This window comes from Sciurus vulgaris (assembly GCF_902686455.1).
Source record: "Sciurus vulgaris genome assembly, chromosome: 16".
NCBI classification, from domain to species: domain Eukaryota; kingdom Metazoa; phylum Chordata; class Mammalia; order Rodentia; family Sciuridae; genus Sciurus; species Sciurus vulgaris.
The window spans coordinates 12,959,222-12,985,667 of record NC_136477.1 but is presented as its reverse complement, the minus strand read 5'-3'; the positions used below and the strand labels follow the sequence as shown (position 1 = coordinate 12,985,667).

Below are 26,446 nucleotides of genomic sequence, written 5' to 3'. Positions count from 1 at the left end.
GAAACTCCAAGTTCTTTATTTAATCATGAGGCTTGTTTTAATGTAAATTATACAAGTAAGTCTACTAACAGATCATAATCAGATAAGTCGGTTCATTCTGAACCAAGGTCCTTAGAGGGACAAGAAGACCAGTAGAATGATCCTTCATGTTTGAGGCTTCTAGTACACAGCGGCACACCTTCCCATATCAAAAGACGCAAGAGTCGCCCCCAAGGAATCTTCAGTATGATTACCACCCATACTCAGCAAATATTTGGAAATAGACCTCTGAGTTCTGAGAAATCCACCATGGAACTGCAAGGAGGAAGAAAGCATCCAGCTCAGCGACTTCCTAAATGTGGTCCTCTTAGTCACGAGTCATATTTAAACAGGAAGTATTCTTAACTCAGACCAGAACTGAAAGTCCCCTGTGCCTGGACTTGCTGGTCTCTGCACTATGAGAAGCAGATGTCCAAGACTGCTGCCAGGTAAGTCCAGTCATGACCTTGGTGACAGACAAGAACGAGAGCCAGGGGCCACCCCTCCAGTCCTTTGCTTCATTTCTGGCTTGTTTCTCACTGTCCCTATAAGAGAGAGCAGAGAAGATATTTTTAAAGAATATTAGCTCTTTTTTTTTTTTTTTTTTAATTAAGTTCTCCAAGAAGAAAGTTAGTCCTGGAAAGTTACTCCCTAGTGCAAACTTTGGGACTTAGTGGGAATTTCTCATTATATTCCCCGTAGGCAGCAGGTTCCAGACCTTGCTAGGCTCAGGCTCCTTCCTGTCCCCCAGACCGTCTGGGAGAGGCCGCCTGGGCTCTCTGATGAATGGACAGGTCCAGACAAACAGGACCAATGGGGCACTATACAGAGAGAAGGAAAGACGATTATTTTAAGGCTATGGCTCATGCAATTGTGCAGGCAGAGAAGTCCAGGCTCTGCCAGGTAGGTGGCAGATGGAGACCCAGGGAAGAGCTGATGTTGCAACTGGAGTCCAAAAGCAGCCCGGGTGCACAACTCCCTCCTCCTAGGAGGATCGGTCCTATTGCTCGTAAGGCCTTCTACACATCAGATGGGGCCCACCTACAGGATAGAGGCATTCTGCTTTACTCAAAGTCTCCACATTTAACGGGGTCTCATCTGAAGAACGCCTCACGCCGGCATCTAGAGTTTGACCAACTGTCTGAGTACCACCTCTAGATAAATTGACAAAAAATTAACCATCAAAACTCCTAGACTTTATTTTAGGGATAGATAAACACTCTTCATCTCCTTGCCTGTCTCTCCCTGGTGAATAGCAAGGAGATATCTAAGGCCCTTTGACTTGAGGAGGGTCCCCCAGGATGTGCCCTGGGAGGGGGCAGCTGCTGAGCCCAGACATGCCCACAGCATCTTCCTGTTGGGGAAGGCAATAAGTCACCACTGGGTCTCAGGACAGGCCATGGGCTGACAACAGTGGCTTCAGATGTAGCTCTCAGGTGCCCCAGTCACAGTTGCAGCCCGGGTGGCTGGTGTGGTGTGTGCCCCTGAGGAAGGGGACAGGGCCAGAGCACCTGAAAGACCAAGCTGGGGACCTGAGAGACCAGCCAGTCCAGACCCTTCTCTTCTACCTAAAGAACGCGATGTGCTAAACCCCAGACACTTTGGGGTTTGTTTCCACACAACCCTAGGAAGTGAGGGGCATGTCGGCCTCATTCCACAGAAAGGGAAACTGAGGCAGGGGCAGGGAGGCAACCTGCCTGTGCTCCAGGATCTGATTCAGGGCCGCCGGGCTCCAGTCTCCTGCCCACAGGCCAGGAAAGCCACAGCTGGAGCCCAGACCTTGCTAGGCTCAGGCCCCTTCCTGTCCTCCAGACCCTCTGGGAGGCACCACCTGGGCTCTCTGAGGAATGGACCAGGTCCGAGCCCCGGGGGGGTCCACAGCCCCCTTCCCTCAAATGCATGGCCTCCGGCCTCCTCTCCCTGCTGGGCCTGACCCGCCCTCTCTGTGTCGCAGCCCTGTGTGTCCTGCTGAGTCTCTCGAGAACCGGAGCCCAGGACTCAAAGGGTGAGTGTGCTGGGAGCTGTGTCCCCAGCTGGAGCCTGGGGAAGGTCCCCTCACCCAGCCCAGGAGGAGAGAGGCCTCCCCTCCGCCCTGGGTGCTCCTCCGGGACCACGCTGCCCCCTCCCAGCCTCTGACCAGTCTGTGCCCCACAGCTTGTGCCAGCTGGTGTCCTCCCCACTCGGAATGTGTCAATGCCACCGCCTGTCGCTGCAAGCCAGGGTTCGCTGCTTTGTCTGGAGAGGTCTTCACGGACACCCTGGAGATTTGTGACGGTAAAGAGGCTTGGGGCAGGGCGGGGCACATCAGAGACTGCGGGGCATTGCCCAGTGCCAGTGGGGTCGTGGGTAATGGTCAGGGTCTCGGCCTTTGACCTCGAGACCATCATCAAAGACAGAAAAGAAAAAGGAAACAGGAAGAAGGTAGAGAGACCAGGAAATGTGCGTGGCTTTCTGCAGAGAGAGGACCTGGGCCCCAGGAGTTGGTCTCAGCCTGCCCTCAGGTCTGGGGAGGGTGACATTGAGCTTCTAATCCACCCCCCACCTTGGCATTGTCCCCTGTATCCAAACCGGGGGTGTCGGCCAGAGGACTGAGATGAACAGCAGATTGTGTGGTCTTCAGGAATGGCTTGCTCCAGTCACAGCACAGCCTCAGCAGTACAGCCCAGGATTCTCTCCAAAAGATTCTAACTCAACATCAGACCCCATGCTGGGGTCAGGTAAGGGACAGGAGTCTCTTCCCTAAGAGCCTGTACACCTTTGGGAGGTGACCCATGGCCCTATTATGTTGCAGACATCAATGAATGTGAGCCACCCATGAAAGTGTCCTGTGGAAAATTTGCAGACTGCCAGAACGTGGAGGGGAGCTACCACTGTGTGTGCAGCCCAGGATACGCTCTCCTTTCTGGGGCAAAAACGTTCACCAATGCGAGTGAGAACACCTGTCAAGGTAAGGCCCGCCCCTCGCTGGCCCTTGACATGCAGATCAGGGCACCAGGGCTGCTCCGGGGCAGCGCCCAGTTACAGCTTCAGCACCTGGACTCGGAGACGGGGCAGCTGTGCCTGCACCCGCCACCAGGGCAGGCAGGGCGTGAGGGCCAGGGCCCTCTGGGACCGGCTGCCTGGGCCCCATCCTGATAGCTGTGCCTGTGACATAGCCAGGGTGCTCATCAGGAACCCTGTGGACATGTGAGATGTGATGACATCATTGTGATTTTCTGTTTAAAAATTTTAAAAAAAGCCCTGCACAGTGATCTGTGCCTGTGGTCTCAGCTACTGGGAGGCTGAGGCAGGAGGATCACTGGAGGCCAGGAATTCAAGGCCAGCCTGGGAAACAGAGAAAGACCCTGTCTGAGGAAAAAGTGGGGGGAGAAATGGAAAAAAAAAAAGAAAAGAAAAGAGAAACCACAGGAAGGAGCCCCTATGTTCTAAAGCTAAACACAAAAGCAGAGGCTGGGGTGCAACTCCGGGCAGAGCGCTTGCCTGGCAGAGCAAGGCCCTGGGCTCCCTCCTAGCACTGCCAAAAACCAAAACCAAAACCAAAATCAAAGGTGGCTTTGCTCTCAGTTCACTATGTGACTTCAGACAAGTCACTTCACCTCTCTGTGCCTCTGTTCACCCATCTGTAGAAGGGGAGTCATGGGCTGGGGCGTAGCTCAGGGGTAGAGCATTTGTCCAGCAGGCACGAGTCCCTGGGTCGGGCCCCAGCACCAGGGGAGGAAGGGGGGAGGGGAGCCATAGGTGCTTCCTCATAGAATTGAGGGACATGAGGTCCAAAGGCACTTAGCAGGTCCTGGTTCACAGAAAGTGCTATTTCAGCGATGGCTTTGGACTTCAAAAGGGCCTGGGCCCCAGGAGTTGCCCTGAGGTCTGGGGAGGGCGATGCTGAGCTTCCAGCCCACCCCCACCTCAGCATCCTCTGGGTCCAGATCCAGGGCTGCAGCCAGAGGACTGAGATGCGCAGGGACCACCTCACATCCTCCATGCCCCCAGTTCACAATTGTTGGGGTCCAGAGAGATACTCCGGTGGCATCCGAGGGCCAAGGCCCTGGTCTACCCATGTGGTGCCCGCTGCACGCACACCGTCCCACCAGCACAGAGAGGCAGGGTGGTAGGAAAGCCAAGCTCAGATGCAGGGATCAACTCTCGGGGTCCAAAACCTGGATTGGTCATCGGTTAGCGGCATGATATCAGCATAATTGCTTCCTCTCTGTGAGCCCTGGGTATATCCTGCCCCCCAGGAGCCTGGAACCCCCAAGATCTCATGAGGGCTGTGGCTGTCAGTGACTGGTTTCTTGGGGGATCCGGGGAGATGGGAGGGAAGCCCAGGATCGTGTGTGAAGTGTGAGAGCGTGGTGGAAGGACCCCTGGGGCGCCGCCACACCCAGTCAGCTCAGCTCCACCTCAGCCCTTCCACCTGGAGCACGTGCCTGCAGCCAGTCCTACCAGCTGGGAACAGAGAAGGAGACATCTGATCACCCCGTGGGGGCAGGACAGGGGACCCTTACTGTGCATCCGCCCCTGTTCCGGGCTGGTCCTGCTGCTGCTTCACACAGCCCAGGTGACCAGTATCCTCCAGGTAAACCAGAAGCCCTCCTGCCTCATCCTGACTCCATGAATCCATCTGGACCTTAAGAATCTTTGTCCCTTTCTGGAATACCCCGGCCCATTCTGCCATGAATTTTTACTCATTCCCGTCTTGGGTTCTTCCGAAGCTGTTGCTGTTAGCCTTTCACCTCCAGCTTCTGTTCTGTGGGTCCCTGGGACTCACATAGGGGACCTGCTTCGTGAGCATCTTCCTATCCTATTTAGAGAACAGAGAGGGACGAGATGCCAGGAAGCACCCCAGGGCCTCAGCTGGGGCTGCTGGGAGAAGCTTCCTCATTTCTTATCTGTGGCCAACTCTGATAAGGGGGATCTTCTGCCCGAGGAGGAAGCAGCAGACTCCCCTGGAGACGTGCCGGGGCACCTGGGAAAGGCCCACCAATGTCCACCTGCATTGCTGAGCGTCACACTAGGAGCTGGGGGCTTCTTGGGGATGATCAAGGGGTGCATTTGTGCCATGTGAGGAAATGGAGGTAGAAGCTGGCAGGGGGCTGGGGCCTGAGCACCTGGGGGTTTTTGTGTTCTGTGTTTTGTTTGTTTGTTTGGTACTGGGGATTTAACCCTGGCGCTTTACCACTGAGTCGCATTCCCAACCCTTTTAATTTTTTTCTTTTGAGACAGGGCCTCACTAAATTGCTTAGGGCCTCCTGCTGTTGAGGCTGGTCGCAGACTTGCCTCCGCCTCCTGAGTCACTGGGATTATAGGCATGCACCACCACACCTGGCTTGAGCACCTAGCTTTTGTTCTTGCTGCTGCTCCATGGCAGGGGTTTTCTAAATTATTAAAAAATATGCATACCATAAAATGTATCATTTTAACCACGTTCCAGTGTACTAGTTCTGTGGCACCGGGGACATTCGCGTTATAAAACCATCTCAGTCGTCCCTCTCCATAATGTTTTCCTGGGTTTTTTTTTTTTTTCCTTTATTTCTTTAACTGACAAATAAAAATATTATACATATTCATCATGTACAGAATGATGTTTTGAAATAGGTATGCATACTGGGATGGCTAAATTGAGATGATTAGCGTATGCAATGCCTCACCTGTTTATTTTTGTGGTAAGAACACTTCAAATCTAATCCCTTAGTGATTTTTCAAGAATACAGCACATTGTCCAGACCCAGTGGTACACACCTATATTCCCAGCAGCTCAGGAGACTGAGGCAGGAGGGTCACAAGTTCAAAGCCAGACTTAGCAATTTAGCAAGGCCCCAAGCAACTTAGTGAGACCCTGTCTCAAAATTAAAAATAAAAAGGGCTGGGGATGTGGCTCAGTGGTAGTTGAAGACAGTCTACTGCCTTTTGTCACAGCGAGGGGTGCCAAGCGTACTTTTCTCTGCCTGCTCCCCACACGTGTTCCCACCCAGTTCCTACAACGCCATTCCAACAGGCGTGAGGCCATGTTCCATCACCCCTCATTTCTAGTCCCCTGATGATCAGCAATGCAAGTGTTTTCTCCTATGCCTCTGGGCCATTTGCCTGCCATTTTCTGAGAAATGTCTATTCAGGTTATTTACCCATTTATGAATGGGGTTAATGGTTTTCTTTTTTTAATATTTTTTAGTTGTAGATGGACACAATATTTATTTTTATGTGGTGCTGAGAATCAAACGCAGGGCCTCATACATGCAAGGCAAGCACTCCACCACTGAGCCACGACCCCAGCCCTGATATTTGATCAAGCTCCTTATTATATTTTGCATATTAACACCTAATAAGATGTGTGGTTTCAGTATATTTCTCTTATTCCTTAAGTTGTCTCTTTACTCTGTTGACCATTTTCTTTGCTTTACAAAAGCTGTTAGTTTGCTACAATCCCATTTGTCCACTTTTATTTTGTTGCCCATGCTTTTGGGTCCCATCCAAAAAACCACTGGCCAGATCAAAATCATGAAGCTTTTCCCCTGTGTTTTCTTCTAAGTAGTTTGACAGTTTCCAATCTTACATGCCACTATTTAATCTGAGCTAATATTTATGTGGTCTGACATAAGGGCCTGATTTCCTCCTGCGTGTGCATATCCAGTTTTCCCAAGACCATTTATTGAAGAGTTCTTTCCCCATTGTGCATTCTTGATCAATCAACTGTAAATATATGGGTTTCTTTCTGGGCTTCCTATTCTATTTCCTGGGTACGTGGGTCTGTTTTCATACGTGTAGCACCCTTTTTTGACCACTACAGCTTCACAGTACATTTTGAAGCCAAGGGATGGGAGGTCCCCAGCTTTGCTCTTTCTCCGAGCACCTGGCTGTATCCTCAGGCGTTAATGATGAGTGTTGCTCTGGGAAGCTCTTGGCGATGATCCCCACCACCACCACTGCTTTGGCATCAAGGATGGCCATCACTGCCCCTTTCTCTGAGTGGAAACCACCCATAGGACCCCAGTAGTGGAAAGATTCCCACAGGGGAGGGTCCAGGGATGGCTGAGCCTCCATCTGCCACTCAGAGATGGAGGGGGGGATGTAGATGCCTTGCTAGGCCCCCTCTGGCACAGAATCTGAATCTACACGTCCTTGGGCTCTGTGGTCCTCGGGACTTCCAGAGCAGCCCAGCCTCAGCAGGTCCACCTGGGATCTTAGTCCTGTCTGAGTCTCACAGCAGCGTCAGGTCAAGCACCAGGATCCCTTCTCTGAGAGAAAACACAACTTTGGGAGGTGAGCCTTTGTCTTGTCTTGTTGCAGACATCAACAAATGTGGGCCAGGCATGACGATGTCCCATGGAAAATAGGCAGACGTAGCGGGGCCAGAGCAGAGGGGCACTACTCTGCACACGCAGCCCAGGCTGTGTGCTCATTTCTGGAGCCAATTTTTTTTATTAATGACAGCGAGAACACCGGCAAGGCGGACCCTCCCCTCGGCCCCGCTCCCTATCGTAAGGATTGAGGTTACCAGACCCTTTGCTGTGACATCTAGAAGGAAGAACCCTGGTTACAGGAGAGGTACCCTGGTCTGAGACAGGCAGGTGTGCATGTACCTGTCCCTACACAGAGGTAGCACGAATGCCAGAGGCAGGCTCTGCAGCTGGCTCCCTGGGTCCAAATCCCGACTGCACACCTGTTAGTTGCATGTTATTAGTCAAACCACTCCCTTTCTTCGAACTTGGTTTACCCATCTGTATTAAGAAGATGATAATAACAGTGTCTACCTCCTGTGTCTTCCAGGAGGATTAAGAAAATTACAAGTGCCTTTAAGAGAGCCTGGCACAAGGGGGGTGCTAACTCATCTTAGGTGCTTAAAAGCATTACTCCATGGTGTACCCACTTAAGGAGTTGCCCAGGGAGTTTCAGTCTTCCTGGGGACCATGTCCCTGCTACTCAGAAAAAAGCTATTTCCACACAACTTGCTCCAGTCCTTGCCATGGTCTTGCCTGACCCATGATTCCCAGGAGGAATAACTCCTGTTCATCATCAGCTTTGCCTCCATTCCAGAGCAAGATGGTTTGACAAAGAAAGCCGCTTCTGGCATCCATGGGGCCATATGGAATCCAGCAATAGGCAGGAAGGAGCCAGGACTCTGAAGAGAAATGTTAGTGCCAAGGACAGAGAGAAAAAGGAAGGTACATGAAGGTAGGAGGTACACCAGGCTAAATTGAGGATACAGGGTCCCTGTGGGTGCACATTGTGCCATGTGTACACACCCTGGCCAAAGGAAAACGCTTTCCTATGAATTGTCAAAAAGCTCCTCCTCTCCAGGAAGACACAGCCAGATGTGATGCCTAGAAAGTGGGTGGGTTTTCAGCTCCTGCTTATGCACATGCTTGGGCACCCTGATGCAATAAGCAACCTAGACAACTGCACCTAGGGGTCACAGATCCTTCTAAGCACAAACCCTCCTCCTCAGATGGTGGCTGTTGTTATTGAGGAGGTGTGTTGCTGGGTTAGAAATAAGCCAGGGCTTCAGGGGTGAAGGGACAGAGCTCATTCAGGTGGATGAGCACAGGTGAGCAGGGTTGAGGTCCCCTCCCAGTGGACTCCACAGAGAAAGAGCCAACTTCTAGTTTGGAAGAACCCTGCAGGTGAGGCCTCAGCTCAGTGAGGGGCTCAGCTGGGCCCTTCTTCTACCCCTCCTCACCCTTCAACATTATGGTCTCCATTGCACCTGAAGATATGGCCACTGATCTCACAGTCCAGGAAGCCTACGATGGGCAGACCTGGTACCCACTCCATGGGTTCCTTGCCCCACCTTCTTGAGGCATCTGAGAACTGTGAAAGACACTTGGCCACCCATCCCTGTTCACTCCCAAGACCCAAAACCTGTGCAGAGAGCCACTTCTGGACCTTCAGGACAACCCGCTGCCCAGCTGGCATCCTTTTTCCATGAACTGAAAGCGGGTGGAACTCAAGCTATTCCAGGAGCCCGCAACGAGCACAGTCCAGCACCATTCTGTCCTCTCCCACTGCTAGTGGCTGTTGGGATGAGACCTGACCGTTCTGGGACACACAGGGGCTCAGCCGCACCTGGAACACTCTCTGGTCCCCCAGCCACGATGGACCCAGGGACCCGGTTTGGAAATACAGGAGGAAGGAGACTTGAGGGTAGACCCCAGTTCCCAGCCAACACTCCTGCGGGGAGAAGACACGCTCTGTGCTCCACGCGTTTCTCAACCACTAGCTCCTCAACCTCGCCCTTCTTGGCCATGCCCCCACCAACCATGCCCACCAACCACGCCCTTCTTGGCCACGCCCTCATCGACCACGCCCTTCTCCGCCACTCGGCATCATTCATTTCACTGCCCTGCTCTGCATCCTGACTCCCCACTAACTTTGGTCCACTTGAGGGCACTGGAGGATGGTGTGGCAGGGGTGGGCTGGGTGACATCGAGTTGGGTGGAGGAAGATGCTCCAGTCTGGAACACACAGCAAGAGGGTGACACCTAAGACACCCAGCCCCAACCCGCTCCAGAGAAGGTCAACCCAGATCTCAGGGGGACTGACCACTGGGGACAGAGAGATGCTGGGTCCCACTCAGCAGGCCCACAGGTCTGTGTCCCTGGTGGAGGTGAAGGACAGATGGTAGAAGTGCCTGCCACCCCTCCCTGTCAACACGGCTCCACTCTCTGCCGCTATCTTCACCCACGGCTGGCCTCAACAGACCATGGATGCCTTCATGGGGGTCAGGAAGACACCTGCAAGGTCCCAGGGCTGCCTGGCTGGATGTCGACCCTGGCCTCTCTGGCATGGTCCTTACTCCTGTCCCTGCCGTTGATCTTGTCCCAGTGAGCCTGGCTCAGGGGCGGATCTCAGTTCATCTCCTTGGAGCTGGGCTCTCAGAGCTAGTGGGACGAGAGGGCACTGTCCTGCTAGGTCACTGGGACCCCAAGGAAAACTCGGTCATCGAGCAGCCATGCTAGCAGAATCAGGCCAAAGGCCCCCCTGGAAGCCAAGACAGACCCGCCTCGGGAGCTCAGAGCTTCCCAGTACGCAGCTCCAGGAGGGCACATCTGGCCTCTGCTCCACATCCTCAGGCTGGGACACATGAGGCCAAGACACCCTGCCCAGCTGGGAGCTTCCCAGGGAGGCAGAGGGCACCGGAAGGAAGCAGCGTCTGGAGACCATGCCCACCATGGAGTGCCTCCTTGTGGATTAGGAAAGGCTCCTGGGGGGCCAGCGGGGTCCTCCTGTTGCTTCCATGCCAGGAAACCGGGACGACCGGCAGCCTGGGCTGACAGCCAAACCCTCTGATCACCAGGCTTGCATATGTCCCAACCAGCCCCCTGAAGCTGCCGGCTGCCGGAATCCTCCACCCTCCCCTTCCTCTTGCAGACGTGGACGAGTGTAAGCAGAACCCCAGAATCTGCAGGGGCCACAGCACCTGCACCAACACTCAGGGCAGCTATACCTGCAAGTGTCTGCCTGGCTTTGAGTTCAACCCGAGGGACCCAAAGCTGTGCACAGGTAGAGGCCCCAGGAGGACACGTGAGGTTGGACAGGAGCAGGGGTGCAGCCCAGGCAGGTCCTGCGCCGAGGGGGGAGACCTGCAGGTTCCCACAGGTCAAGGCCATGGACTCAGCCTACAGATTCGGCTCCCAGGAAGCTCTTGCCACAGGGCAGGGAGGTTGCAGGGCCTTCTGGGCCCACGGGTCCTGGTGGAGCCCCCCAGACCTCAGCCTGGTCCTCGTCTGTCACGTGAGAGTAGAAGAGAGAGGCACTCTCATTCGGAGAAGGGAGCCTCCACCGTGGCCGGGAAGGGAGCGACCAGAGTCCTTGGTCAGCAAGTTCGCCCCCTGGCCTCAGTTTCCCTCCTGGCTCCACCTCCTGTAAACTGGAGACCAGGACCTTGCTGTGCCCCTCATGCAGGGAGGCCACCGTGAGATGTTCTGAAGGGGAAGTTGAAGGTCACCAGGTGGGGCACAGGCAGGGGTCCTTGACTGGGGTGGCGACAAGATGGGGAAACGGATGCACCTAGTGGGGGCGTGGCAGCCGGTCAGGGGCGGGGCCTGACCCTCTGGCTTCGTCCTCAGATGTGAATGAATGCGCCCCTGGACTCAACCCGTGCCACAAGTCCACCCACTGCCTCAACTTCATGGGCGGCTACCGGTGCCGCTGCCTCCCCGGCTGGAAGCCGGTGCCCGGATCCCCCAACGGCCCGAACACGACCGTCTGCGAAGGTCAGAGCTCGGAGGCCACACCCAGACCCACAGTCCAGCCCTGATCACAGCCCTTCCGGGCACACCGACCAGACCCGGTGCTCGGGCGCCTGCGCCAGCCCCAGTGCTCCCGGGCTGTGCATGGAAAGACAGGGTCCTGGGAAGGAGCTGGGTTCTGACGGGAGGCTGCGGGACCCGGGCAGCAGCCATTAACTAACGGGGTGACGTGCTTCCGCAGTGTCACAACTGCACCTGTACAGGGCAGGCCTGGGGCGCACCAGGCCTCGCACGCCCCCTGACCCCGCTCCCGCCACGCCAGGGTGTGGGTCGCCAGGTGGCAGCACCGCAGCCCAGGCCGGGCACTAATGGCAGGAAGAAGGGGTGGAGCTCGGACAGCAGGGAGCAGCTGGTCGTGGCTGGGCCGGGACCGACCCCTCTCTCCGTGTCCCCAGATGTGGACGAGTGCGGCTCCGGGCGGCATCAGTGCCACAACTCCACCATCTGCCGCAACACCGTGGGGTCCTACAAGTGCCACTGCCGCCCAGGCTGGGAGCCGGTCCCTGGGCGCCTCAATGGCCGGAACAACACCGTCTGCCAAGGTGCCTGGCCTGCCCTGACCCCAGATCCTCCCACACGCACACGCGCATACACACACACATACACACGCGCGTGCACACACGCACACGCATTCCTCCTAATGAACCACTGTCCTGTCCCTGCAGTCAAGCCCTTCTTCACCTGGCCGCTGCCCCCCGGAGTCAACAGCCAGGTGAGCTGCCCCAGCCAGGACAGGGAGGTGGGACTCCCTGGCGCAGTGCCAGTCATCCCTTGACCCTGAGCTTCCCACCCACCCGTGACCCCTCATCTCACCTCCCCAGAGTCTGTCCCGCTTCTTTGACAAAGTCCAGGATCTGCACAGGGATTTCAACCCAGTCATGGCCAAGGACACAATTCAGGTAAGGGCAGGATCCTGGGGAAGCAGGTGGAGACCTCCCAAGCTGGTGGGCAGCTTTGGTCTGGGTGGAGGGGGACAGGCCCAAGTACAGTGGGGTCCCGGTCTGATCTGGTGGCTCTCCCAGGGCTGGCGGAAGAGGACTCTGGAGGCCACACACCCTGCTGGACGCCCAGGTGCACTGCCTTTCCTCTTGCTCTGATCCTGGTCTTTGTTTTTTGTCATCCTTGACATTTAAGGATGGAGCTGACCTCTGAGGAGCAAGGGCCATCCAGAAAGTCCCAAACAGTGCTGTCTTTAACCCAGCTGGACAGTGTCCAGGGTCTGTTCTCTGGGGCTAAGTGGTCAAGCTCTTCACGTGGTCCTTCTGACCCAAAGCCACTGGCTCTGTGTCCCCTTCCTCCAGGGGCTCATGCAGGAGGTGGATGAGCTGCTGGAGACCCCTGGGGACCTGGAGACCCTGCCCCCCTCACAGAGGCACTGTGTGGCCACACGCTTGCTGGCAGACATGGAGAACGCCCTGAGAAACCTGAGCAGGGCTCTGCCTGAGGGGACATCAACCTTCAGTTATTCTGCAGGCACACGTAAGTCCCTGGTTCTGCGCCAGGCTCCTGGTCCTTGCCTCGCTCCTCTTCAACCTCACTAGAGCTGAGCGACCACAGCTGTATCTCAGAGTGACTCACATAAGCAAATTACAACAACTTAAATGCATAAAACCACAAATAAGGTACACTTACAGTATAGTATGAATTCTCAGCGGTAAAATGATAATAAAGAATTTTAGGCAGCAAAATTGAAAAACAGCTTCAAAAACTAATTTGGAGGCATATAAATTAATCTCGCTCAATATTTAAGAAAGATTTGTTTCATTGTGGTAAAATCCACAGAACAAAATTCGCCATTTAAGTTCGCCATTTAAAATTCACCAGTTCTACATTTCACTGGAATCATGAACATTCACAAACTTATGCAGCCACTCACCTCCATTTCCAAAACATTTTCACCACCCCAAAAGCAAGCATGGTACTTCCTCAGCTGTCATTCCTCACTCCCTGCCCCCAGTCCCTGGCATCTGCTAATCTGCTTGCTGTCTTAATGGATTTACCTAAACTACCATTTAGAATAAATGCACGCATACAATATGTGACCTGTTCATCTAGCTCCTTTCACCTGGAATAATGCTTTTGAGTATGGCATACCATCACTTCATCCCTTTTCATGGCTGAGTATTATTCCATCCTATGGGTGTTTTGTTTGACCCATTCAGCCACTGATGAACATATGGGTTGGTTCCACATTTTGGCTATTGTGAATAGCAATGCTAAGAATATTGATGTATGAGTGTTTGAATAACTGTTCTCAGTGCTTTGGCGTGTCTACCAAGAAGTGAACTCACTAGGTAACCTGGTAGTTCTATGTTCAGTTTGGGGGGGAACCACCAGACTGTTTGCAAAGTGGTCACACTATTTTATATTATCACCAGAGGGGCACAAGAGTCCCTCTCCACAGCCTCAGCAAAACGTGTTACTTCCATTTCATTTGGTTTTTATCACGGCCTTTGTAGTGTATGCGAGGTGATGTCTCCTTGTGGGTTTGACTTCTCCCTGTTGACTGGTGATGTTTAACATCTTTTCTTGTGCCTCTGGGCCACTTGTGTATCTTTGTGGAGAAATGTCGATTCAGATCTTTGTGTATTTGTGATTGGGTTGGTCCTTCAGTTGTTGCATTGTAAGAGCTTCTTATCTGTTTTGACAGCAGCACATTGAGATGTGCAATTTGGAAATGCTTTCTTCCATCCCGTTAGATTATCTTTTCATGTCTTTGGAAATCGTTTCACTTTAATGTCAGATGTTTTAAATTTTGAGGAAGTCCACTTTATCTACTTTCTCTGCCTTGCTTGCACATTCAGTTTCATATCCAAGAATCTATTGTCAAATTCAAAGTCAGAAAGATACCACCGTTTCCTCCTGTGGGCTTCAGTTCTTAGATGTAGGCCTTTGATCTGTGTTGAGTTAACCCTCCTGTATGGTGTGAGGTGGGGGGTCCCACTTCCTTCTCTACATGTGAGTATCCCCCATCAGTCACTGAAGAGACTATTCTTACCCACATTGAATAGTCTTGGCCCCCTTGCTGAATACCAACTGACCATAGGTGCATAGGTTTATTTCTGGACTCAACTTTCCATCTGTCTTAACGTCAGCACCATGCTGCTGTGATACTGCTCATTTGCAGTCGGTTCTGAAATCAGGAGGTGAGTCCTTCAACTTTGATGCTATTCTTCAACAATGCCTTAAGCACTTGGATCTCTTGCAATGCCATGTTAATTTTAAGGTGAGTTTTTCTATTTAAGCAAATCAGAATACTAATGGGTTGTTGGGATATTGCTAGGGATGACCTTGACTCTGTGGATCTCTTTGGGGAGTATCACCATCTTACTAACTTAAAGTTTCCAAATCCATGAACACGAGGTGCCTTTCCAATCATGTAGGGTCATTAACTCCTTTCAAAACCCTCTATAGTTCTCCATGCACAAGTCCTGAGTCTCTTAGTGAAATTTATTCCTAATGTTTTGTCAGACATTTCTAACAGATATAGGTCTCTTATTGTCTTTTCTTGTGATACTTTGGCATCACAGTAATATTAGTCTCCAGGGATTATTAGGTGGTGTCCCCCCTTCTGTTTTTTGAAACAGCATAAAAAGGATTCATGTTAATTCTTCCCTAAACGGTTGGTGAAATTCACAATCAAAACCATCTGACCTCAGATGTTCGTTTAGGAGGTTTTTCATTATCAATTCAATCTCTTTACCCATTATAGGTCTCTTCAGATTTTAAGACTCCTTCTTGAGTCAGTTTTAGTAGTTCACGGGTCACTAAGAATTTGTCCATTTCATCTAAGTTATCTAATTTGCTGGTGCACAATTGCTCTTACTGTCATAACTTTGTAACTTCAGATTCCATACAGATGTATGTATATACACATATGCGTACACAACACATATATCCACATATATATGAAATCTGAAGTTATGAAGGATTATATACACACATATGTATGTATATAGATATGTGTGTATATACACACATATACATATTGTGGTTATAGTGAATTGGAAGTCTCACACATATCCACGTGTATATCACGTGACAGATGTGATATATATATGTGCATATATGATATTCACATGTACACACATGTATTCCTAACATAACTCTTCTTTTTCCCACAACTCATAGAACTGTCCCTAAAGGTGCAGAAGCAAGGAGACGGCAATGTCACCTTGAGTCAGAATCAGGCAAAGATGCAGCTGAACTGGAATCTGGCACAGGAATCTGGTCACACAGGTAACACCTGGGATGGGGAGAAGGTGGGAATGTCCATCTTTATGCCAGTACCATACTGTTTTGAAGAGGCCTCAGGGTGGGAAAAGATGCCCAAGGATGTGAAAATACAGATTTAAAGCTAAAGGGTGGTGTGGCGGGGAAGAGGTCGCAAGAGGCGTGTCCCAAGGTGAGGTGCTGGGGAGTGACGTTCACCAAATTGTGCTCCGTGCATGTGTGACCGTGTGACAAGTCCCACCACTGTGTATGATTATAATACACCAACTCAGAAGACCACCTAAGGAGGAAGGGGCCCTGGTGGAGACCCTGAGATGCCCTTGGCCTCATCCTGCAGGCCCTTCTGTGGTGGGCTTCGTCTCCACTCCAGGGATGGGCAAGCTGCTGGCCAAGGCTCCCCTGGTCCTGCAACCTGAGCAGCCGGTGGCTCCCCAGGGGACACCCAAGGACTTGCTGCCGAGAGTCTCGCCTGTTCTGCTCTCAGATGTCATCTCGGCCTTTCTGAGCAACAAGGACACCCAGAACCTCAGCTCGCCAGTTATCTTCACCTTCTCCCACCGTGTGAGTGCGGTGGGGTGGGAAGAGCCCCAGGCCTGGCACACCTCGCTGTCCTTCTTAACCTTGAGGTTCAGTGGGGCTCCCTCACAGGTGCACCCCTTCCAGGAAAGCCAGCCCTTCCCGGGCCAGCCTCTCTGAGCACAAAAAGACCAGCTCACACCTGTGTCCTGTCCCTGTAGCTGGTGACCCCGGAGCCAAGGCTCAAGGTGCTCTGTGTCTTCTGGGACCATGACCAGAATGGACACGGTCACTGGGCCACCGCAGGCTGCAGGACCATGGGCACCGGCAACGGAAGCACCACCTGCCACTGTACCCACCTCAGCAGCTTTGCCGTCCTCCTGGCCTTCTCCGACGTGCAGGTGAGGGCCGCCTTCAGCCTCATTGGTGCAGAACCCGTTATGCCAATGACCCTGCTTCAGTAAGACAGATCTGCTCCTCACGGTTCCTGGGGGTCGGCAGCCCCCACGGGAGACAAGTTCCTTGCACAGGGTCTTCCAAGACTGAGCTGAGCGCATCAGCCAGGGCTGCAGGCCCATCTGGGACCTGTGGCCTTCCTCCAAGCTCCCAGGTTGCAGGCAGAATCCAGCTCCCTTCCCTTAGTAACTATCAGCAGGGGACCCCACTCTGTTCCTAAGCCACCCACATTTCTTCTCAGAAGATCCTCTCGTCGGCCTTCTCACAAAATGCCAGAGTTCCCATCTGAAAATCAGCAGGAAAATGTCCCTCATAGGGAATCCCTCTCAAGTTTTGAATCTGTTTTCCCAGGAAGAGTCCAGATCTTTATAGGGATCACCTGATTAAACCAGACACACCAGAATAAACCCCCTAATCTAAAAGCCAACAGATTGAGACCTGACTTCCGCCTGCTAAATCCCTCTCCAGCAACACCTAGCTCATCACAGGATTGAATAACTAGAGGAAGGTTTTGTAACAGCAGCAGGTGGAGATATGAAGACCAAGTTAGAATTCTGCTTACCACCAGGTCTGTAAGACTAGGGTGGTCAGGTTTCAGGAAGGTCTGGTGATGGCAGGGGTTAGAGAGGGCCCCGGGAGTCAGGGAGGACCAGGGGCTGTTTGCCTCTCCTCTAGCCAGGTGAGCTGGTCACTTCTGCTTCCCCAGGATCAGACTCTCCTCAGGTGAGCCCATCATGAGCACTTACTGGGAGCACCCTGTGACTAAATCATAACTACATTAATAGAGATTGCCAGGTTTCAACATATAGAAGCTGAACCTGTCAACAACCCCACCAGCATTACATGAAGGTGTGTGATTACTTGCAGACCTCATTTTGGGGCCCTTACCTAACTGAGAGGTAAATATATCTAGGTAAAGATTTGTGTCCTTTTTAGCAGGAGTGGAATGGTTCATTAAGAACCATTTGTATTTCTGCCTGGAGGACTTTTTATTTATTTTTAAATGTTTTCTGAGGAAACGATTTCAAGTTTATAGATAGGGTAGGGTCCCTACCCCAGAGAAGGGCAGCGGCTATGAAGGCTCCTTCCTCTGACCAGGAGGACGACCCCGCGCTGCACGTCATCACCTGCGTGGGGCTGGCCGTCTCCCTGCTGTGCCTGCTCCTGGCAGCACTCACCTTCCTCCTGTGCAGAACCATCCAGAACACCAACACTTCCCTGCACCTGCAGCTCTCCCTCTGCCTTCTCCTGGCCCACCTGCTCTTCCTCACCGCCATCGACAGGACCCAGCCCAAGGTACCTAGGGTGTCCCCGCCCCGCCCACCCCAGGGGCTGCTGAGCCCACGGAGTTGGCTGCACTGGGCTCCTAATCAAACAGCCTTGGGTCCTGGGGAAGTCTAGGGGTTAGATGCCCATTTCACATCGACGGATTCAATCAGAAAAGGGACCCTGTTTACATCCCCATCATCTACTGTCGCATGTTGCTTAGCTACAGGGCTTGCCCGGTTGGGCAATTCCTTCATTCTGTGTGCCGCATGGGATGAACTGACCGCAAACTTTAGATGGTATCCATCAATCACGTGACGTGGCCTCCTGATGCAATCAAGAGACACAAGTCTCAGGCAACTGGGCTGGCAGCACACAGCATCCTGTTGTACAGCAAACTTTTTTTATCAGTAGAAAAAGGAGGTTCTACTGATTTTCTAATTTGATGTATTGAGTCTTTCGTTTTCAGAATTTCTACTTGGTTCATTTTTATAATCTCTCTTTATTGAAATGATCTTCCACTTCCTGTATTTCCTCTCTTAAGTTCATTCCTCACATCTTGTTCCAGCTCTTTAAACACAGCAACCAGGAACTTTCTAAATTCCTTCTCCAGCATTTCCTGTACTGTGATGTCCAAGGAGTGAGTCGTTGAAGTGTGGTGGGCTGTCTTGCTTTTTCATGCGGCTTGTATGTCAACCCACCTTATGGGATGATTATCACCTCTGATTTTATGCAAGGGATTATTAGTGAGCTTCTTTCTCCTACCAGCCCCAGGATGGGTGAATATTCAGCTCCTGACTCTTTTGTTCAATGTGCATCCTCAAACTGTTCCCAGGATCAGCACCATTTTGGGAGAAGAGACTAAACCCTATTAACTACAGTCACTTCTAAAATAATGAGAAAAGCCTAGGATAGTAAATGCGTAAGCCAATAACAATCATTTGTTGCCATTTATAAGTACCAGGTACTGTACATAATTGTATTACCCTGCTTTTATGTAACCACAAATGCATGAGCAACCCGGAGCACAGCAGCGCTTCCTAGCTGTGACATCACTAGGCATCAGGACCTTTCCAGCTGTGTTGTAATATTATGGGTCCACCACATACACAGCCCATTGCTGATGCATTACTGTACCGCGCCTGAGTGCACATGGGAATCCCGTGCCAGAAGGGCGCAGGGGGCGTCCTGGGCCACGCCCAGACCCTGACTGCTACTCTGGGTCCCTCTCCTCCCCAGGTGCTGTGCGCCGTGGTCGCGGGCGCCTTGCACTACCTCTACCTGGCCTCCTTCATCTGGATGCTGCTGGAGGGGCTGTTCCTCTTCCTCACAGCACGGAACTTGACGGTGCTCAGTTCCTCCAGCAGGAACAGATTCATGAGGAAGGTCATGTTCCCTGTGGGCTACGGAGTCCCAGCTGTCATTGTGGCGGTTTCTGCAGCATCCAGACCTCACCTCTATGGGACCCCTACTCGGTAAATGAAGATTCCACTTGTCCTTCTCCTCCTGAACATATCCATGGCCATCACTCAAATCAAAGTAGCATTTTGAGTATTTCAGAGCTTACGATGGAGAGACACTAGTAATCCTCATGCACTTACCTGAACTATGCCTCTATTTACTCATTGATAAAATCAGGCTACGCTTTCTTTCTGCATTTTTATTGGTGCATGATAGTTGTCCATAATGATAGGATTTGTTGTTACATAGTCATACATGCACACAACATGACAATGTAACGGAAGTGTGTACTTTCATTGAGTGAATTCTATGGGACATGAACTACATCTCCATAAATCCATGAAAGAGTCATAGTCATTGGATAAGTTTTGCAGCAGACAAAAAAAAAATATACTGAATCATTCAAGACAACCCTTAAAACCACATCCGGTTCACAGGACTCTCAAACACTGTGAACGTGTTCATGGACCTCTGCCTGCTTCAGTGCTGATTACCTCAGTGACTCCCATTTGTCTTCATGTTTTCCTTGACATGATTCCCTTGGGGAATTCTCCTTAACCATCTTAATCCCATGGACCCAAAACTTAATATGACAGCCAAGGATCCAGCTTCAGAACTTTGCTTTTTGTTTTATCATGACACTGTGTCTACAGTGTGTATCCTCCGGAGGAGAGACGCATGGCATATAAAACCATGTGCACTTTCTTGATATCTTCAGAGTCTATCACAGAGACACTCAATATTTGTTAAGGAAGGGAGGAAGAGGTCTAAGTAACTGCTCTATTTCTTCAAGGATCAATGCACTTATTCTCTTTTTTGATTTTTTATTTGTTCCTTTTAGATAGGCATGACAGCCGAGTTACTTTGACATAGCATATATACATGGAGTATGACTTCCCGTCCCCGTGGTTTACGGATGTGGAGTCACACTGGCCGTGGATTCCTATATGAACATGGGAAAGTGACATTATTCTCTCTCTTGCTCAGTTGCTGGCTCCATCCAGAAAAGGGGTTTGTGTGGGGCTTCCTTGGACCTGTCTGTGCCATCTTTTCTGTGAGTGATGTCATCAGAGTTCCTCGCTGTCTATCTGAGGGTCACCAGAAGAGCGGAACTATGAGGATAGCAGCAAGAACAGGAATATCCCTGGATTATTGTGGGTTGGGTTGGATTTTCCAGGACTTCTCCTTCATCTGCAAATTCTAATGCTACTTACAAATATTCAGACCTACTTCAGTGTGGAATTGATGCTTTATGGGCTAGAATGCAGAGACAATGGGTTGAAATTTTTATTCAACCTTCGCCTTGGGGGTGGGGGTATATAGCTCAATGGCAGAGAACCTGCCATTGGGATTCCATCCCCAGAACTGCAAAAGAGAAAAGAAGATGTTAATAAACCTTCTGTGGTTTCCTCTCTCTCTCTCTCTCTCTCTCTCTCTCTCTCTCTCTCTCTCTGGGGGCAGGGGCTTCTTTTTAGTTATACATGACAGTAAAATCCATTTTGCAAGCATGAACTATATCTCATTCTAGTTGGAACCTCATTGTCATGAATGTGCTTGATGGTGGGATTCACTGTGATGTTTTCAAATATGTACACAGGAAAGCTATGTCAATTCATTCCACTCTCTTTGCTTTTCTTCTGTGGCTTCTTGAAGATCAATTTCATTTTCTTCCTGATAACCCTCTGGATTGTGAAGAGCAAGCTGTCCTCCCTCAACAGAGATGTGTCCACCCTCCAGAACATGAGGTGAGATGGAGCAGGGGACACAACCCCACAGACATGGATGATGCCCAAGAGCAAAGCCATGTACCGGGACAGCCCCTCTGGCCCTCCTCGGGGGCTTCTGAGTGGCCCGGAATCAACAAGTGCAGCTGTGCTTCCATGGCTGCCAGCTCAGACTCAGGACTCACTGCTGACACCCCAAAACACATCCATCTCTGATCCTAGCTTGTGACCCCTCAGCCTCAGGAAGAATTGGCATAGGTTGATAAGCCATCCTTGGACTTTTCTCAGTAGTTCTACAACAAAAGTTCAAAGAGCATTTATGTTCTGGTGACAGTCACCACATCTCGGCCCGCACTTCCTTGTCCCACCCTCAATTCAGAAAGCTTCTCACCCGCCAATGTTCCTCCCTCTAGAAAAATCCTAATCCATTCTGATCCTCTAGGAGGCTTGGGCATTCCTTCGTTCAGCATCTCTGTGTAAAAGTCATGCTTTTTCTTCTAGGTTCCTCTCATTAACCTTTTGAGTTTTTGCATATCATTATTTAGTTGCACTAGTCACTTGAACAGACTGTACACTTAATGAAAACAGAAATTTTGTCCTATGTTTGTTTTCCGAGATGGGGTCTCACTATGTTTCCCAGCCTGGCCTCCAATTCCTGGGCTCACGCGGTCCTCTTGCCTCAGCCTCCCAAGCAACACCACTGCCCCAGTTTCTCTGTGTTAATTTTTCTGTCCAAGCCCTAGCATGGGGCATCCTCAGCAACCCTGGCTAATGAAATTTGGGATCTTCATGGAACATTGTAAAAGTTTTGGAACTAACCTTATGAAGTATCACTGTCCTTGGTCCAAGTCAAAATGCTATCCTGGACCCAAAATGGCATTTTTCTTGTGGGATATCACTGAGAGTAAAGTCAGAGCTCAGCCTGAGGAATCGCATACCGGGGAGGGTAGGTGCCTTCGTGGGTGGAGATGAGAATGGCCTGATTGTGTTGTGGGTGCATACTAAGCCTCCCTTCTCATCCAACCTAGGCTGCTGATATTTAAAGCAACAGCTCAGCTCTTCATCTTGGGCTGCAGCTGGTGTCTGGGCACTCTGCAGGTGGGCCCCGTGGCCCACATCATGGCCTACCTCTTCACCATCATCAACAGCCTGCAGGGTGTCTTCATCTTCCTGGTGTACTGCCTCCTCAGCCAACAGGTACCCCTGCCCACTCCCACCCCAGCCTTCCCACCGCACCCCTCTCAGTGAGCTGACCTGGAACCTGTGTTGCCTCTGCAGGTTCGGGAGCAGTACAGGAAATGGTTCACAAGGATCAGGAGAGCTGAATCTGAGTCCTACACCCTGTCTAGCAGGGCTGTGACTGACAGCTCCAAACCCAACATGGTAGGGTCACTCCCTGTTCCGAGGCAGGATGTCTCTTCTCCTGTCCACAGACCATGCTTCCTGCCTTCTGGACTCCATCATTCATGCCTGCCTGTCGGCTGGCCTTACAGGATTCCCTCTCCCGCCCTTCCTTCCGCCTCCTTCCCTCTTATTATCATTGTGTCTCGCCCCTATCTTTGAGTCTCCTGCATGCCTCTTACTCTCATAAAGACCTGAGAGTTGACAGTAGAGTCACCTGGACAATCAGGACAATTTTCTCATCTTGAGATCATCTCACTCATATGTGAAGTGCAAAAAAAGTTGATCTCATAGAAATTCAGAGTAGAACGGTGGTTCCCAGAGGCCGGGGGAGGAAAGGGACTGGGGAAAGATTGATCAGTGGGTACTAGGTTACGGTCAGGAGGAAGAAGCTCTGCAGTGCTGTGCACAGTAGGTCACTAGATAACAAAGTGTGCCATGCGTTTCAGACAGCTGTGAGTGGGTGGGGTGCCGCTCCATGGTGGCACGTGCAAGGCCCTGGGTTCCATCCCCAGCACCACATCTTCTTAAAAGCTAGAAGAAAGGATTTTGAAAGTTTTTACCCAAATAAATAATACATGTTTGAGGAGATAGCTATGTTTAGCCTGATTTAAACACTCCACAATATAGACACATATAAAAACATCGCATTATACCATTAATATGTACGATCTAAATGAGTTTAATTTAAAATTAGATTTTTTTTAATCTTTAACATACTCATACTTAAGAAGTTCCTTTTTCCATGCATGGTAACATTCACAGGTTATGGGATTAGGACGTGAACATCCTTTGGAGTCATTATTTTGTCTCCCACCCTGATTACACAGGTATGGTGTATCTCATGGAGCCGTCCAAATCTGCCTCCTGTTGTAGGTATTTGAATTAACATTTACCACCCTCTCCCTCCACCACAGCCCTAGATATAAATGTTGAAGAAAAGAAACATTGACTTTTTGTGTACAAAATAGGAGGCCACCAGACAGGGAAAGAGGGCTTCTGAAATTCAAATGATCTGAGCAGATGTTTCTACCATCTGTGGCACTGGACCAAGAGAGCCCACTGTGTTGTTTGCCTGATGTCATTTTATCTTCTAGTGTCTCCTTAAACTGGGGGTCTCCAGAGTGGGAATATGCTGGAGTATCTTCCTCCCATTTTGGAACCCCTCCCTTGACTCGTGTAATAAAAACAAAATATTTTGTCTTGTGATCAGTTCTGAATAATTTTCTGCAGCACGGCATTCATAAGGCTCAAGTGAAGCTGCCCGTCTAGAACACTAGAAATATGCTGAGTTTCCACAGACCCAGGAGTAAATAACTCATTGGGGAGGGGAAGATATGGAAAAAAAGAATTCAACACTTCTTCCTTTTATAGTAGGTGATGGGCGATAGATAACACGTCTGACCTTTCATTAAGTTTCCCGCTGCCCTTGGACATGACCCCAACACACACCCTGAAGTGGAGGAAGCAGGATCCACCTTTGGAAAGATACATTTCTTTTTTTTTTTTTTTTTTTTTTTTTGCAGCACATATACTTGCTTTTATCTTCAGTAGCTTAAATGTAGGGAGAGGAGACTTCTGAGAAAGACCAGGGTCAGCAAAATGTAATCTGAGGGCCTGTTGATCGTGCCCTGAGAAATCCACTGGGCAAGAAAATTTTGTGATAGAAATCTTCTTTTGAGGTGTGCGAGTGACATTATACCCCATCAACATATATGATCATTATTTGTCAATTAAAAATTAAAATTAGGGATCAGGATGGTGGCTAAGATCTTCCAGTGATCATCCACCAGGCAAACAGGTTCAACAGCTATAATTTAAAAGTTTGGTGTGTATATTTGAGGTTTGCAAGATGAATATAGGGTACATACAGAAAACACAATGTTACTATAGTAAAGCAAATTAACTTATCCATCATCTCACAATTTTTTTGACATGAGCCGCTAAAATCTGCTTATCTTACAAATTTCTTCTTTCCTTTTTTAAATGGATTTTGTCAGTTATCATTCTACAACCTTACATGTCATTTTTAAATAATTATCATTCCAGATTAATTAGAAAGATCATCTGAGCTACTCTTTTCCCACAGGAAATCTGAACATTTTTTGAGCCATTAGGACAGGACAAAAGACTTTGTGCTGCATGTTTCAAGAAATCCATGGTGTCGGCAGTGTGAAGGGATTCTTGGAGGGCGTGACCGACACTCAACTCCTGCAGAATCGGAAATCTGTCTGTGCCCAACACGGTGCCGAGCAAACTCTCAACATCCGGAGAGCCGACTGCAGCCCGATTCCTCAGTCCCTGTGTTAAATGTTATTCCACTGCCTCCCCTTCCTACAAGGCCTCTTCCAGGTGCAGAAATCCTAGAAGCAAGAAAACCAGTCTCAATGCTCATATCAACAACATTCAAAAGGACTGGAATTTGCTTTAAACATTTTAACAAAAATCAGAAAAGGTTTTATGGAAATTTTGTGGTGTCTGCAAAGCATGCTCTATGTGGAACTTGGACTTTTCAGGATGTGGAAGGCTCCCCAGAATGCTGCATCCCACTTAAGATCTTTCATAGTAGTGAAGCAGAGGCCAAATTGCCAAGAAAAGATATCCCCAGATAATTTCAGGACAGATGAGTTCATGAAGTCAGGAGGATGAGATAAGACTGGGCAGATGGGGAGTTGGGCCCCTGGGTAACTTCCTGAGCGGTAACTGTACAAACAGCACCTGCAGAGATTCGCTAAGAAACTTACAAAAAGGCTATTTTTATGTCAGACCTACATGACTGGGGGCCATGCCTCTCCAAAGAAGGGAAGATTACTGATGGACATTTTGATTGGACTAAAGGCTGCATGAACACCTTGTGGACACTGAGGGCCTTACCCAGAACTGGGCAGAGGCTGACTTCCTTAAACCTGTAGATCTATGTAAACCCCAGACAAAACCACTCCTCTATATTCCTCCTTGGGACCCCCTCCCTCTTGGGGAACTCTTTTTTTCCTATTACTCTAATAAATCCTGTTACTTTGCTTTCACCCTTGTATCTATTTATTTTATTCTTTAAATTCATGAGATAAAGAATCCAAACCCACACTCTGTGCTTTATTAGTAATCCTGTTTTCATCTTGACAATAATATAGATCAGAATTTTTACCTTAAATAAAACCCACTAAATATGTGCATGCTCCCAATATTCTAAATAAAATGCAGATACATATTTTTGCATATGCTGAATGTTTGTCTCTGGGTAGTGAACTTTAGAACAAATTTTGTTTTCTGCATTTTTGCTTTTGGCATTTTTTAGAGACTTTAGGCAATGGGATAGATCACTTCTGCAATAGGAGAAAGCCGATGCTGTCTCAGCAATCATGATGCCTCTGCACACCACATCACAAAGCACTAGATAAGAAAGAAGTTGGGAAATACACAGGCAGGTTAGGCATAAATATGTCAGAGTTGTTTCTTTGGAACTCTTTAATTATACTATTACAGTAACCAATGAAAATGACATAAAACATGGAAATCTTACATCTGCCATCAAACCAAAGTCTGTTGACTCCCCATTTGAAAAGAGCACAGTGAATCAAGGGCAGTTGTTGGGGTGAGGAAGAATCATTTATTAAGTCAGCAAAACTGAGCTGATGGTGGGTGAGCAGCCTAAGACTACCTTTACTGAGCAAAAGCTTAAGCTCCTTTTAATCTTTAGGCAAAGAGGAAAGAAGGGGAGTTCAGTTAGGAAATGATGGATGATCAGACTTCTAGGCAGCTCTCCAATGGCCTGGAGTGAGAAGCTGCCAAACCCCGTGGCTGGCACTCTGTTGCTCATGATGCTCCTGCAAACCCTGAAAATGTCTTGGTTACTCTTATCTCGGTATCATCAGCCTGATGAGGAAGAGGGAGATTAGGGAGGTTTTGGACAAATCAAATTTGTGCTGCTAGCTTGGGGGAAACATTCCTCAAATGACGAGCACAGCTATGTGCAGAGTGGAGCAGAAACAGCCTGCATGGGCGGTGGAGGCAGCCACGGAGGTGGACGCCGCGTGAAGGCGGGGCACCCAGGCAGCTCACACCTGCACGGCCCGAGGAGAATCAGAGCTGCTGACAGCACGCCGTCAATGCTGGCCACGTGTTGTC

General features: G+C 50.1%; 2 protein-coding genes across 11 annotated transcripts in view; one reads left to right on the top strand and one right to left on the bottom strand.

Moving 5' to 3' along the window:
• The first annotated feature begins 373 nt into the window (after positions 1-373).
• LOC306646829 (adhesion G protein-coupled receptor E2-like) lies at positions 374-25,347 on the top strand. 9 transcript variants are annotated; one of them, XM_079115571.1, is made up of 21 exons: positions 384-467; positions 1,973-2,023; positions 2,173-2,292; positions 2,810-2,965; positions 9,025-9,156; positions 10,384-10,515; positions 11,082-11,228; positions 11,660-11,806; positions 11,930-11,976; positions 12,086-12,163; positions 12,566-12,743; positions 15,396-15,503; positions 15,835-16,058; positions 16,235-16,414; positions 17,568-17,765; positions 18,975-19,210; positions 20,184-20,250; positions 20,850-20,941; positions 21,949-22,117; positions 22,199-22,303; positions 24,411-25,347. In XM_079115571.1, the coding sequence occupies exons 1-21, from the start codon at positions 437-439 to the stop codon at positions 24,417-24,419; spliced, it is 2,607 nt and encodes an 868-aa protein (XP_078971697.1). In that variant the 5' UTR covers positions 384-436; the 3' UTR covers positions 24,420-25,347. The 9 variants fall into 9 exon arrangements, 8 of the variants coding, with proteins under 8 accessions (XP_078971703.1, XP_078971700.1, XP_078971702.1 ...); XM_079115570.1 differs by having other exon boundaries at positions 24,371-25,347; XM_079115574.1 differs by lacking the exon at positions 11,082-11,228 and having other exon boundaries at positions 375-467; positions 24,371-25,347.
• Positions 20,355-26,446, bottom strand: part of ZNF333 (zinc finger protein 333) — a 23,405-nt gene continuing 17,313 nt past the window's right edge. The window contains exon 10 of one of the 2 annotated variants that reach the window (XM_079115597.1): positions 20,355-20,561. In XM_079115597.1, coding sequence (XP_078971723.1) covers positions 20,484-20,561 — 78 coding nt within the window. In that variant the 3' untranslated portion in view covers positions 20,355-20,483. Of the gene's footprint in view, positions 20,562-24,434; positions 26,195-26,446 lie in introns of those variants that run through there. The other variant, XM_079115598.1, reaches the window with a different exon arrangement.

Excerpts from the sequence above, each read along its gene's own strand:
- LOC306646829 (XM_079115571.1), top strand. The coding sequence starts at position 437 with ATGAGAAGCAGATGTCCAAGACTGCTGCCAG. Across the intron at positions 11,229-11,659 it reads GAACACGACCGTCTGCGAAG|ATGTGGACGAGTGCGGCTCC; the intron begins GTCAGAGCTCGG and ends CCGTGTCCCCAG. Across the intron at positions 11,977-12,085 it reads CCCCCGGAGTCAACAGCCAG|AGTCTGTCCCGCTTCTTTGA; the intron begins GTGAGCTGCCCC and ends TCACCTCCCCAG.